The sequence below is a fragment of the Erinaceus europaeus genome, chromosome 12 (genome assembly GCF_950295315.1).
Source record: "Erinaceus europaeus chromosome 12, mEriEur2.1, whole genome shotgun sequence".
NCBI classification, from domain to species: Eukaryota; Metazoa; Chordata; class Mammalia; order Eulipotyphla; family Erinaceidae; genus Erinaceus; species Erinaceus europaeus.
In genome coordinates this window covers 101518523-101533474 of record NC_080173.1, presented here as the reverse complement: position 1 = coordinate 101533474, position 14952 = coordinate 101518523, and the positions used below count along the sequence as shown (strand labels likewise).

Genomic DNA, 14952 nt, shown 5'->3' with positions numbered 1-14952 from the left:
CTCTTATTTCAGTCAAGTTACCCACTGAGAACATTGCTACACATTTTAAAACATTTTTGTGACTTTACTGTTGTATTAGAAATCTTTTATGCTTTATGGCAGAAGGAAGCCTTGAAAAGGCTTATCTGAAATAATTAGAACTTGAGGATAGAATAAAAAATTAAACTGGGAGCTGGGCGGTAGCACAGCAGGTTAAGCGCACATGTCCAGAGCGCAAGGACCATCACAAAGATCCCGGTTGGAGTCCCCAGCTCCCCACCTGCAGGGAGGTTGCTTCACAAGCGTTGAAGCAGGTCTGCAGGTGTCTTTCTCTCCCCCTCTGTCTTCCTGTCCTCTCTTGATTTCTCGACAACAAGAACAACAACAATAAGAGCAACGATAAACAAGGGCAACAAAAGGGAGAAAATAGCCTCCAGGAGCAATGGATTTGTAGTGCAGGCACCGAGCCCCAGCAATAACCCTGGAAGAAAAAAGGGAAAAAAAAATCAAATTTTCAGAGGGAGATAATGTAACTTTTTTTTGGTTATTTTACTTTTATGGTGATTTTTAGTTATTAAATTTTGTTTGCTATTTTACTTTTGTTTCCATGGTTATCACTGAGGCTTGGTGTCTATAGAATAAATCTTTCACTGTTGGCAGCTCCCCCCCCCCCTTTTGCCTCCTTTTATTTGATAGGACAGAGACAGAGAGGAAGGATGAGATAGAGAAGGAGGGGGAAAAAAAGACCTGCAGCACTGCTTCACTGCTCATGAACTTCCCTGCACATGGTGACTGGAGGCTTGAGCCAGGGTCCTTGAACCCAGGTCCTTGAGCTTGATAACTTGTGCAGTTAACCAGGCCCCTTGTGATTTTGAAATGATTTCAGCTCACAAATAGGCTGTTTACCTGAGGCAACTTGAAATGGAGATGAGTAGTCATCTTCATGCTTAGAAACTTGATCCATTTTGTTTGGGCATGCTTTATTTAATATTTGATATGTTATTAAACGTTTCAAGCTCTAGTTTGTATGTGAGTATTATACTACATAAGTATTAAGAATGTTTTGCAATGGAGCCAAGGGAACATGAAAATACTTTCCACTAAGATTGACTTATGTGACTTAAATCTTTCTGGTACTTAAGAGATTTTAGTAACTTTTATACTAATATACTTGTTTTTTTCTGCAAGTGCAAGAACTTGTAATTTATAACCAAATAGAACTATTTTATGTCCTAAATAGAGGACCAAAAAAAACCTTTAATGACGTAGTGAAGTGGGATGACATTCTACCCATTTGAAAAAGGAAAAAAAAAAAGAAAAAGAAAAGAATATGGAAAAAATTAAGATGAAGGGGGCCAGGCGGTGGCACACCTGGTTAAACACTGGTTAAACACTCGTGTTACGGTGCAAGGACCCAGTTCAAGCTCATGGTCCTCACCTGCAAAACAGAAGCCTCACGAGTGGTGAAGCAAGGCTGCAGGTGTCTCTGTCTCTCTCCCTCTCTATCACCCCTTCTCCCCTCTCCCCTCTCAATTTCTGTCTCTATCCAATAATAAATAATATTAAAAGAAAAAATTAAGATGAATTTGTCACTTATCCAAAGTCACATCCTACAACAATCTGAAATTGAATTCAGGCTTGTCTTACTGGATGAGAATTTGACCTTTATAGTCTGATCCTAGCTTTTTAATACTCTTGCCACCTAGTAACTATGTCATTGTTCGGGCAAATGATTTTACCTTACCTGTAAAAAGGGATAGGACTTGCCTCAGACTTGTGAGGATTAAATAAGAGAACATGGAGAAAGGCTTTAGCATGGCACTAGGCAGTAGAGATAGTTATTAAAGGTGATTTAAATTAGAGCAAACCCTGCATTCAAAAGCAAACACTTGATAGTCAACAAGATGCATTAAAGTCTGAAAGAAATGTGGGTTGGGCAAGAACTTTACTTTTTAAAAAATTGTTGGTGTGTGTGTGTGTGTGTGTGTGTGTGTGTGTGTGTGTGTGTGTATTTATGTATGGGGCAGAGGGGGGGATCCCATAACCCCAGATAACAAATTAGTCACTGACAATTATCATTCCAGGAAAAAAAAAAATATATATATATATATATATATATATATATATATATATATATATATATATATATATATGTAAAAACTGGATCATGCCATTTTGGTTTTTTACAGAAACATTTTCTTTACCTGGAAAAGTAAATTTTAAGTGAAACTAAAGTAATTGCTAAATCAGTGCTTCATCATAAAAAATTAGTTCCTAAAGTGCTTTCTCAAGCTAATAAGAAAAATTGCTTTAAACAATTAAATTTCCGTACTGTTGTTAATGTTTGGGGGCTCCAGCAGGCCAGGCTAGCTTCGCGGTGGTGAACAGTGACAGAGACTCGGGGACACATGGCTGGGCTGAGAAGCTGCAGTTTAATCTTTATTCACGAGCGGGCAAATCACCACACCATGTGCTTCCCCATCATTCTCCTCCAGCGGCTGCTGCTGGAACTCTGGACCTCCTTAGCATAGGGGGTGGGGAGAAAGAGGGGCGCCAAACTAGCAGGGGCCGAACCAAATCTCTCAGAGGTAGGGAGAAGGGGACCAAACCAACATGAAGAATACCAACACCGTACTATTGCCCTTAAAAACTGTGTTCCAATTTTAGAAGTCAAGTCTCATTCTCAGATCATCTGCTTTTTGATGTGAAAGGTGAACGTGTCAGTGCTTGTTCTCCCAACCTTATCTAGTTTTGTTAAATTTTAGTTTTATATTAAGCCTTATGATATTTATATTCTTTTCAGTATATTTATATTCTCTTCAGTAGTCTGAATTTCCTAAAGACTCTTACTCTTTGTACTTTACTATGTTGATTCATTTTCTACTTGGTTAGACTTTAGAGCAGTTTTATATTTTTCAAGAATTCATGATTACTTTGTTTTCCAAAATCTTGGGTACATAAAGTGTGACTATTTGAAAGCAAATTCTCTAGATATAAAATTCTTAGTTGACATTTACCCTGCTCAGCACTGTATAACTATTCTCTCCTGCTTTCTGGCTTTGAGTGTTACACTATAAATCAGACCAGTCTGATTCTCCACTGCCCTCCTCTGAATTACCTTTTCTTACTCCCTTTTCTGGTTTGTGAAAAGTCTTGTTATTGTTAAGTAGGTATTAGTTTTTCCTTGTCAGGGTGAGCCATTTTGACTTGCAGTAATAACATTAGTTAGAATTATTTTTATTCAGGAGTTGGGTGGTAGCACAGTGGGTTAAGCCCACGGGGAACAAGGACCGGCTTAAGTATCCCAGTTCGAGCACCACCCTCCCACCCACCGCCCACCCCCACTCTCCACCTGCAGGGGAGTCACTTCACAAGCGGTGAAGCAGGTCTTTGGGTATCTTATCTTTCTATCCCCCCTCTCTGTCTTCTCCTCTCTACATTCTCTCTATCTGACAATGACGACATCAATAACAACAATAAAAAACAAGGGCAACAAAAAGGGAAAATAAATATTTTTTAAAATTTAAGAAAAAAAGAATTTTATTCCAGGTCCAGGTATTGGTGCTCTTGGTTGAGCACACGTATTACATTGAGTAAGGATCCAGGTTCAAACCCCCAGTCCCCACCTGCAGGGGGAAAGCTTTGGGAGTGGTAAAGCTGTGCTACAGTTGTCTCTGCCTCTCTCCCTCTCTGTCACCCTCTTCCCTCTTGATTTCTGGCTGTCTCTATCCAATAAATAAAGATAATAAAAATATTTTTATGTTTAAATGTCATTTCTTTTTTAAACATTAATATTGAAAGGCTAGTGGTTTACACTACAGTTGCTGATACATAGGTACAATTACTCATCTCCCTGTGATAGGGGTGAGGGTGTTTTGCAGACACCTAACTTAGACACTTTTCAGTATCAGTCGAACATTCCTCTTCACTTCAGATGCATCAGTTCTTTTCCTGAATTTTCCTTATCAGCCTCTTTATTGAAGTTTTTCCTTAATTGTCAATATTTTCTGCACTGAGAATACCAGTTTCACAGTCATTCAGAGGTTGGATAGACCTTACCAGGGAGGAATGTGAGTATGACACACTAGAGTATTAGCTAGTACTTGCTCCAGAAGTTGTTGGTGGTTCTAGAACTAAGTGAAACTAAAGAGTGAACAGAAAACTTAGTGACCAGGAGCTTCACAAATACGGTGATTATAGAATTTATCTTTTAAACTATGACAATTTTAAGAGGAAAATGGGAAATTTAGTAATTAGTATGCTAGAATAATAGATATAAACAGACCATCCTATGCAAACTAGAATTCATGTTGAGTTTGAACTTTATCAAACAGCATATGTAAAATCCCTGAGAAACTTTTTTTCCCATCTTTTCCCAGTTTCTATTAGTGGTTAAATATTGATTTACAAAATTATAAGATAGCAGGAGTATAATTCCACACCTTTCCCACCACCAGAGTTTTGTGCCCCCATTCCCACCACTGGAAACTGTAGTAGTTACAGTTAACCAACATAAAAGAGTTGATTTCTATTATTTCTATAATCATATTTATATATATGCCCATTTTTTTTTCTATGATCCTGCATTCTCTACTCTAAAACTAGTAGAAAATTTTGTCATATTTATGTTTTAAAAAACATAACTGTGGTGAGTAAATTGGCAGGGAACCATTATAGTTAGACCAAAAAGACATGGTGACTTCAAACATAAGTAGGACCACTTCCACTTGAGAGGACTAGAAAATAAAAATTGATTAATCAGATGGTGGTGACACCAGAGGTAGGAGTTAAGGTTTATACCTAATATGTTATTTCCCAAAAAAAAGCTAACTGCCTTTCTGTACAAAAAGAAAGAATAGGAAAGAGGTGCTAGTTGTGAATTTGTGTTTAGATAGTTTGAGTTGGAATGATCTTTGAGATACTGAAGTGGAGATACTCTAATAGTCTGAAGATGTGCGACTTGGGTTGGAGAATTGCATGTGTATTTTCTTTTAAATGGACACTTTATTTTAAAAATATTTTTACTTCTTGGATAGAGGCAGAGAAATTGAGACGGGGGGTATAGGGAAGGGAAGAGACGGACACCTGCAGCCCTGCTTCAGGTTTTGAGGGCATGTTAGGAAAAATACTTCATGTTTTCCAAATATTTCAAAAAATAGTGTATACAAGTGTCAGTTGTCTTCCTTCTTGGCAAGGAAGTAATCCTCAGCCAGTCTTAACAGTCTTAACAAAACTGTTTATTAAATGAATAAATGGTGAAATTATGAATGTTAATATTTTATTCTGATTTTGTTGTAGATTTGAATGTTACTGCTTCATTTTTTATTGGGAGGTTAATGTTCATGGTACAGTTGTTGGCACATGGATACAATTTCTCATCTCAGCATGATAGCTATCTGCAAAACACTCTTCACTCCCAACTTGAGTCCTTCTCCACCATGTACCAGGAGCTGACAGCTCCATCCCCACTCAGCCTCTCCCTGTCTTCCATCCCCAGAGCCCTTTGCTTTGGTGCAGTACACCAAACCCAGTCCAAGTTTTACTTCGTGTCTCCCCTTTCTATTGTTTCTTAAATTCTGCCCATGACTGAGATCATCACATAATCATCCTTTCTGGCTTATCTCACTTACGATGGTTCCTTCAAACTCCATCCAAGGTGAGGTGAAGAAGGTGGCTTCATCAGTCTTCATAATTGTGTAGTATTCCATTGTGTGTGTGTGTGTGTGTGTGTGTGTGTGTGTGTGTGTGTGTGGCTGTGGTGTGGTATGTATACCTCACCTTTCTTCTTAACCACTCATCTGTTGGACAGTTAGGTTACTACATTTAAAAAAATTGGAGTTTTAGTCATTTGGCCTCTGTAGATAGTAATTTTTTGTTAGTAATTACTGTTAGTTTTAAGAACATTTCATCTCATTTAATCCTCACAATAATCTGGTGGTATTCTCATTTTATAGGCAAAATAAGACTCAAATAATTTACACTGTGGCAGGACAGTATCTGAACCCTAGATGGTCAAGCTCTAATCTCCATAGCCTTAACCTTTAGAATCCTGTAACTGCAGGGGGAAGAGACTTAAACTGCTCCTAGACTGTCTTTTGTTTATGGTGTCAGACATACACATACACATGGGGAAAAATTAAACACTACCATATTGATGTAGTGCCATGTAATTTTTTAAATACTTGGTGTATGTCAGGCTTTCTTAAAGTAGCAAATTTGACTTGACAGTGCTCCCTAAGGATTGTCCTGTGATTCATGACCCAAATGAGTCATCTGTGTGGCTACTGGATTCTGAGTCCAGTGTAAAACTGACTTTGGAGGGCTTGAGCTCATTCACCAGCTGCCAGAGCTAGTACTGTGTAATAGAGAAGTGACTGACTCTGTATTGACTATATTATAATGTTTAAGCTCTGTTTGCTTTGGAACAGAGAACTCCCTATATTGGATCCTGGATCGATCAAGCCAGAAGTCTGTGCTTCCTTATCAGACGGTAAAATTTGACATTTTCAGAATTTGAAGTATCTTTTAATATTTCTATTCCAATTTGGCCAAAATGAAATCATTAAAATGTTTATTTTAGAATCTGTTAACCATGTTTTATAGTTTTCTGTTATAAATTGGTCAGTAGATCAAATTTTAAAGCGTTTTCTATTTGATTATGTAATAAGTACCTTTGTTAAACTTTATGTACAAAAGATAACTTATCTTAGCTATCTTTGTAGTCGTATTTAAATGGAAATACATTTTTAAACTTTATCACATTTTAAGTGATTTTTTTTTTTTCCTCCAGTGTCATTGCTGGAGCTTGGTGCCTGCTATATGAATCCACTGCTCCTGGTGGCCATTTGTTCCATTTTTGTTGTTGGATAGGACAGAGAAATTGAGGGAGGGGGGAAGAAAAACACCTGCAGACCTGATTCACCGCTTCTGAAGTGACCCCTCTGTAGGTAGAGAGCTGGGGGCTTGAACCAGAATCCTTGTGCTGGTCCCTGCACTTCATGCTGTATGTGCTTAACCCAGTGCACCACTGCCTAACCCCAAGTGATTTTTTTTAATATTTATAGTTAGAGTTGATCCTAACTTTAAAAACTTTTAAGTTAGCTTCTTACAGTACTGTTGTATTACACTCATTATATAAAATGCATATTTTAAACTTGAAATCTTTATAAGAAATAATTTAAAAATCAATTTTACTTTGACTTTCAAATTTTAAAAATTCTGAAAATAGCTATAATCAAGAAAGATTCTTAAATTTCTCTTAAATGTCTGTCAACTTTCTTACTCCCAGTTCTTGTACTACTACTATAGATTAGGATTATTTTATGTAAAAAGGATGGAATTAGTTTATGATTTGATGAAAACTGCTTCCTATTTTTTTAGCAGAGCACTGCTCAGCTCTGGCTTGTGGTGGTATGAGTGATTGAACCTGGGACCTCAGGGTCTCAGGAATGAGAGTCTCTTTGTAAACCATTATACTGTCTCCCCTGCCCTTATTGAAGTTAAAAAAAAAAAAAAAAAAGAGTAGTGGCTCATTTTAGGACCGTCTTTAATTGACCTAGTAATTTATTCATTTTAAGTTTCTACATTGGAATATTATTTTGTTTCAGCAAAAGAGACAAAACATGATTTCCAAGGAGCAGACTTAGGAGAAGTTACTAATGAGACTTCTGAAAAGGAAATGCTGGGAGACTTCAGTAAACACATCAAAAACTCCGGCTTGGATGAGAAGGTACTAGGGAAATTTGTGCATTTTTTTGGTCTAAATAGTGATAATGCAGTATTATCAGGGGATAAGTACAACTCTTTTCTTATTGAATAAAATAGTAGCATGAGATATATTGCTTTATTTGCATAAGCACAGTAATAACAGGGTTTCCCTTCTCTAGGAGAATGGTATATGCTGTCTCCTGTCCAAGTACTAGCCAGGCCCAACACTGCTTAGCTTCAGTGACTGCAATAATTCAGGCAAGACCAGTAGCTAGGAAGGCTCTGTGAGGTGTTGGCATCTCCTCTTCTATATGAAGAAACTGAGTTGTAAACTCAGTGTACTAGCCAGGGTCACACAACACCATCTTTGACTATAGCATGGTCAGCAGACCTTTTTTTTAATAAAGAAAAATACCTAGGTTGCTTTTGAGCATGTGGTTCAGGCACATCTAGTTTTCTACTGTAGCTTAAAAGAAGCCAAAGACAGAATATAAGCACAGAGTAATTACTGTATGAAAATAATTAATTTTTTAGTAAATATGGACTTTTTTAAAAAATATTTTATTTATTTATTAATGAGAAAGGAGAGAGAGAGAGAAAGAAAGAGAAAGAACCAGACATCACTCTGGTACATGTGCTGCCAGGAATTGAACTCAGGACCTCATGCTTGAGAGTCTAGTGCCTTAGCCACTGTACCACTTTCCAGACCACAAATACGGACTTTTTAAATGATCATGAGGAAGATTGAGACCAAAGCACCACTTGGGTATATGTGACACCAGTACTTCAGTTCTATGCTCAGCCCACTCTCCCCAGTTTTCTCACTGTAAGATCAGCCTTTTTTTTTTTTCCACACACATAAGGCAGCCCAAAGACAGTAACTTGCAACTTGCCAACCCTAGCTCTAAAGCATTAAAAATAAATAAATAGAAGAAACACTTTAGGCTTTTTCTTACTTAAACTTAAAGCATAGATTAGGAAATGTTTTGCCAGAATTTGCTGAGTTCTTAACACTAAATATTTGAAAGCTGTTAACTATTTGCTGCAATAGGTCTTTTAGAAAATAATCCACGGAACACCTAGTATTTTCTTATGGTTGAGAGTTTCTGGGGTTTAGCACCAAGGAGATAGCTCTAGCATCGGAACACTACACTTTCATGGCTGAGGCTCGATGGTCTGGGGTTCCGTCTCTGGTGTCCCTTACAAGCCAGAACTAATAAGCAGTGGTCTGGTTCCCCTCTTTCTCTTATTAAAGTAAATAAATAAAAGGTTTCTGGATTGGTTTGAGCAGAATGAGGTGGTACAATTAAAATATCTGGCTGCCAGATTTAGACATTAGAAAACTATTAATCATCTCTGTCATCGTACACTTTAAGCATAAGGCTGTAAGTGAGTTGACCTACAGGGTGAAAGTTGAGTTTTTTTTACATGCTCCTTTCTCCCTACACGCTTATATATGGTTTTGTCAATCTTTAGAAATGCTTCCTTGTTGTTTATATATTCCTTTTTCCAGAGACTTTTTTCTCCTTTGTACTAGTTATGTTTAAAATTAATAAAAGTTTTAAGTTTACCATGCTAATAATTGCCTAGTGATTCTACTTTTTATCCTCAGATAGTTAGAATGATAGTGTGCTTTTAAAACCTTTTGATTTTGAAACAGTTGTACATTATGGGAAGCTGCAAAGGTAGTACAAAAAGGTCATGTAGCCTTCACATAGCTTTACCCTAGTGGCTACATCTTAAAATAGAACATAAGAAGCAGGAGTTTTATATATTAGTGCTTATGTATTTCTGGCTTCTTTATCAAGTGTGCCGTTCTGTGTAGCCACCACTTATAACAGGAATTACTCTGCCTCTACAAAGATCTCCCTTCTACTCCTCTGGACTTACGATCTCCTCTGTAACCCTTAGGTCCCTAACATTAGCAACCAGTAAGCTGTTCTCCTCTAATTTGGTACATTGAAATAAGGTAGTCATTAACTAGAAAAGTATTAAATTGAGCAGTACTGAAAAAAGAACTAAAATTTTGGTTTTATTGACTTTTCTCCACTCTTTTTTTCCCCACTGATTTCTGCTCTGATCATTTTTCTCCTTCAGCTTGCTTTGAGTTTAATTTGCTCTTTCTGTATTTTGTTAAAGTTGTAACTGGAGTCATTGACTGGAAATTGGTTTTTATTTTGTGAAAGACATTAGTGCTATAAGTTTATAAAAACTGTTTTTTAGTGGCATCCCACATTTCTTTCTTTTTTAGATCATTGTAGATTTATATGCAGATGCAAGGAACAGATTTCATATACTCTTTACCCAGCTTCCCCAATGGCAGCCTTGCAAAACTGTAGTATGACATTATAACTAGTATGTTGGCATTTGAACAGTCCAGGTTGAACAGTAACCAGTCACTTTCAGTACATGGAAATACCTACACAGATAAGAATCTCAAACAGGGTTCCACAACAAAATACAAAAACTCTTAATTCAAGCATCAGTGATAGAAAAACCCTCTCCCCCCCCCCCCCAGGAATAGAACCTCCCATGCCACAACAAATCACAGTTGAGAAAGGATGATTAAGATATAGACCTTGGGAGTCCGGCAATAGCACGTGGCGCAAAGCACAAGGACACGTGGAAGAATTCCAGTTCGAGCCCCAGGCTCCCCACCTACGGTGAAGCAGGTCTGCAGGTGTCTGTCTTTCTCTCCCCCTCTGTCTTCCCCTCTCTCCATTCCTCTCTGTCCTATCCAACAACAATGACATCAATAATAACTACAACAATAAAATAACAAGGGCAACAAAAGGAATAAATAAATAAATAAAATATTTTTAAAAGATACAGACCTTTTGACAAGCAGTTTGCAGGCTGAACCAAAATCCCAGCACCCAACTCCTATTACAGTTCGTTGCTTGCATCTTTACAACAGTGGGAAATCAAAAGCCAAAAACTGGGTGGAAATCAGAGTAAGCCTTCCTGTTGACCACAGTAATACTCCATGTGTAGCCCTGATGGACACACCATGTTGGAATTCAGTGTCCACAGTAACAGACCTTCCTTTGAGATATTTCCAGCTGGGGCTCTCCCTCACTGGCTTCAACATCCTACCAGAACCTGTTTCCTGCCAGCTTGTAGACTGCCTGTATCCTCAAGCCTGTGATCATTTACTCAACTTTCCTTGACTGCAGTGCTGCAGCCTCAACCAGGCACTTGTGACTGTGAACCCCTGGTCACTGCCTAGACTCACTCAAACATCCATCCCTGATTCAGGTCCTCATGGATCATTAAACATACTGGGAAGACGGGAAAGTACCTGCACTGGTGGACTAAGAGAATACCTTGAAAGAAACCCCAAATTCAGCAGAGCTGTGTACACTTCCTAAAGAGACATTAAGACATTAGTCCTAAGAATGCTCACTAAAATGAAATTCAGTGGAGGTAAACTTGAGCAAAGTCATAGGAAGTATGAGAGAATACATAACTGAAAGCAAAGAGATAAAAAATACAGTAGGTGAGCTAAAAAAAATTAACAGTAGAAGGTTCGCTAGCCAGAAGATAGAAGCCGAAGGACATAGTGTTGAACTGGTGGCTAGGACAGAGGGAAGTATCTTTTCAAAAAGACTTAACATAAGTTAGGATGCCATAAAAACTGTCACAAGACAACAAGAAGAACAACGTGCACATCATAGAGGTGCCAGAAGAACGAGTTAATGGAGCTTATGTTACTTGAAGACATGCTGGACCGGGAAGATAGCACGGGAGCAGAACATAGGACTTGCACACAGCCACCACCAGTAGATAGAGCTGAACAGTGCTCTGGCCAAGAAAAAAACTTCCCCAGACTGAAGGAGATTATCTCTCAAGACCCAGGAGGATGTAAGAATTCCGAGCTCACCACAGCACATAATAATGAAAATGGCGTGGGGTTGAGGCTGTAGCTCAGCACCGTCTTACATGTCTAATGCCTCAAAAGCCACAGGTTCAACCTATGTCACCACCTCACAGTCAGAACTGAACAGTGCTCTGCTCCTCTCCCTCCTAGTCACTCTCAACATTTTTAATAATCAAAATGACAAGAATAATAAGCTGAAAAGTAGGACGTGAAAAACACCTGTAAAAGAACCTCAATAATTTGAGTTGGTTTCTCAACAGAAAAACTGAAGGCTGGAAAGGAAGGACTAGCATATGAGATAGTCACAGTTCTGAATGGGAAAAACCCAGGACGAACTGTCCTAGTCAGTCATACCTGGAGTAGTGAAGGAAGAAGTTTTCAGATAAATGGTAGTTTTAGAAACTCACTGCCACATGGTCCAGGAGGTGGCACAGTGGCTAAAGCATTGGACTCTCAAGCATGAGGTCCCAAGTTCAATCCCCAGCAACATGTGTACCAGAGTGATGTCTGGCTCTTTCTCCCTCTCATCCTATCTTTCTTATTAATAAATAAAATCTTTAAAAAAGAAAGAAGGAAAACTCACTGCCACTAGACCAGCCCTACAAAACATCCTCAAGGGGCTTATAGAAAGAATATTTAGTGATCTCTGTTTTATGGGGTAAAGAAGCCAGTAAACGCAGAAAAGCCTTTGGACTCCAGAACTGAGGTTACCAAAGAGGACTGACTGAGAAAAGGGTTGAGGGGTCCAACAGACTTGAGTGGAGGGATGTTGGTACTATGTTGGTTGGTATGGTGTGGTGACACATTTTGAAGAGGCATTAAGCTGTACTTGGAAAACTTTTGTAAACTAAGGTTAGCTAAAAAAATTTTTTTTAAATAGTCGAGGCCTGTGGTCCGGGAGGTGGCATAGTAGATAGAGCATTGGACTCTCAAGCATGGGGTCCTGAGTTCAATCCCCAGCAGCACATGTACCAGAGTGATGTCTGGTTCTTTCTCGCTCTCCTATCTTTCTCATGAATAAATAAATTCCTTTAAAAAAAAATAGTCAAAGTCTGTGGTTGCGGCACTACTGCTTTTTCCTGGTATGCTTAGGTTTTTGTTGTTTTTTTAGTACTGTTTCTTTTTTATTGGGGAATTAATGTTTAACATTAAACAGTAAGTACAATAGTTTGTACATGCATAACATTCCCCAGTTTCCCATATAACAATACAACTCCCACTAGGTCCTCTGAATCCTTCTTGGACCTGTATTCTCCCCACCTACCCATCCCAGAGTCTTTTACTTTGGTGAGATATGCCAATTCCATTTCAGGTTCTACTTCTGTTTTCTTTTCTGATCTTGTTTTTCAACTTCGGCCTGAGAGTGAGATCATCCCATATTCGTCCTTCTGTTTCTGACTTATTTCACTCAACGTGATATTTTCAAGGTCCATCCAAGATCGGCTGAAAACGGTGAATTCACCATTTTTTACAGCTGAGTAGTATTCCATTGTGTATATATACCACAACTTGCTCAGCCACTCATCTGTTGTTGGACACCTGGGTTGCTTCCAGGTTTTGGCTATTACAAATTGTGCTGCCAAGAACATATGTGTACACAGATCTTTTTGGATAGGCGTGTTGGGTTCCTTAGGATATATCCCCAGGAGAGGAATTGCAGGGTCATAGGGTAGGTCCATTTCTAGCCTTCTGAGAGTTCTCCAGACTGTTCTTCACAGAGGTTGGACCAATTGACATTCCCACCAGCAGTACAGGAGGGTTCCTTTGACCCCACACCCTCTCCAGCATTTGCTGCTGTGACCTTTTCTGATGTGTGACATTCTCACAGGAGTGAAGTGGTATCTCATTGTTGTCTTTATTTGCATTTCTCTGACAATCAGAGACTTGGAGCATTTTTTCATGTGTTTCTCAGCCTTTTGGATCTCTTCTGTGGTGAATATTCTGTCCATGTCCTCCCCCCATTTTTGGATGGGGTTATTTGTTGTCTTGTTGAGTTTGGCAATCTCTTTATATATGTTGGTTATTAAACTCTAGTTTGATGTATGGCATGTAAAGATCTTCATGTTGTTTTTTAAATATTTATTTTCCCTTTTGTTGCCCTTGTTTTAATGTTGTGGTTACTATTGTTGTTATTGATGTCATCATTGTTGGGTAGGACAGAGAGAAATGGAGAGAGGAGGGGAAGACAGGGGGGAGAGAAAGACACCGGCAGACCTGCTTCACCGCTTGTGAAGCGACTCCCTTGCAGGTGGGGAGCCGGGGGCTCCAACCAGAATCCTTAACACCAGTCCTTGCGCCTCGCGCACTTAACCCGCTGCACTACCACCCAACTCCCATGCTTAGGTTTTTAACTTAGTTGAACTAGTCTTCAGATTACTGCCTCTAGTCATAGACAGTTGCCATCTTTATCTAATGTTCTTCTCCCCTCTTTAAGTACAAAACTTTTTATTTGTTTTTTATATTTATAAATTTATATTTTATATATTTTTATATTGACTTGTTTTATTCTTGGATAGACAGATATTGAGATGGGATGGGGAGATAGAGAGGGAGAGAGAGAGACACCTGCAGACCTGCTTCACCACTTGTGAAACTTCCTCCCTGCACATGGGGACCAGGGGTCTGTACACACTGTAACATGTACGCTTAACCAGGTGTGCCACCACCCAGCCCCACAAAAATAAAATTTAACATAGAAGATATTATTTCCTTTCAATCTGTGAAGTAATATCTTGTTTTTATAATTGCATAGTCACTGTATGGATATACTCTAACCAGCGGTGGGACTCTTGGTTTGTTCCCACTTTGGCTAAGTATTGCTGCGTTATGCATCCCTGGACATAAGGTATTTTGTATATGTGCAGGCATTTTTGGATGAGTTCTCTGAAGTAGAGATCCTTTAATTTATTCTTTGTACATGTGTGAGAATACCAGTTTTTCTACTGCCACCACACACGTTGTACTGGAATTAATAAAATTTTGTCTATCTGTTTTTACAAATGACTTAATTTGCTCTTTAGAAGTCAAGTGTCTTTTGGTATGTCTTCTTTTATTTTTTTAATCACCAGCTCAGATTTCTTTCATTTTATTGTTGTGAGAGGCAAAGCAGAATGCTGCTCTGGTTTGTTTTACCAGAGTACCGCTCAGCTTTGGCTTATGATAGTACAGGGGATTGAACCTGGGACTTTGGAGCCTCAGGCATGAGAAACATTATGCTATCTACCCCGACCCTGCTCTGTTCTTCTATGGGGTGGTAAGCATCGAACATAGGATCTCGCATATGCAAGGCCTGTGCTCTACCACTGAGCTTCCTCCTTGCCCCCCCACCAGTCTGTTCAAAGTGCGTACTACTTCTGTCAAGTTTTTATGTAAGCTTTTCTTTATAG

The 14952-nt window shown here is 38.7% G+C and overlaps 2 protein-coding genes across 8 annotated transcripts in view; one reads left to right on the top strand and one right to left on the bottom strand.

Annotated features, from left to right (window-relative positions):
- Positions 1 to 14952, bottom strand: part of ZNF445 (zinc finger protein 445) — a 286584-nt gene that overhangs the window by 144990 nt on the left and 126642 nt on the right. The gene's annotated exons all lie outside the window — the stretch shown is intronic.
- The window catches only part of TOPAZ1 (testis and ovary specific TOPAZ 1), a 66872-nt gene that overhangs the window by 4302 nt on the left and 47618 nt on the right, over positions 1 to 14952 (top strand). For 4 of the 6 annotated variants that reach the window (XM_060204847.1, XM_060204846.1, XM_060204844.1 and 1 more), the window contains 2 exons: positions 6408 to 6469; positions 7587 to 7708. In XM_060204847.1, coding sequence (XP_060060830.1) covers positions 6408 to 6469; positions 7587 to 7708 — 184 coding nt within the window. The remainder of the gene's footprint in view (positions 1 to 6407; positions 6470 to 7586; positions 7709 to 14952) is intronic. The other 2 variants (XM_060204845.1, XM_060204848.1) reach the window with 1 other exon arrangement.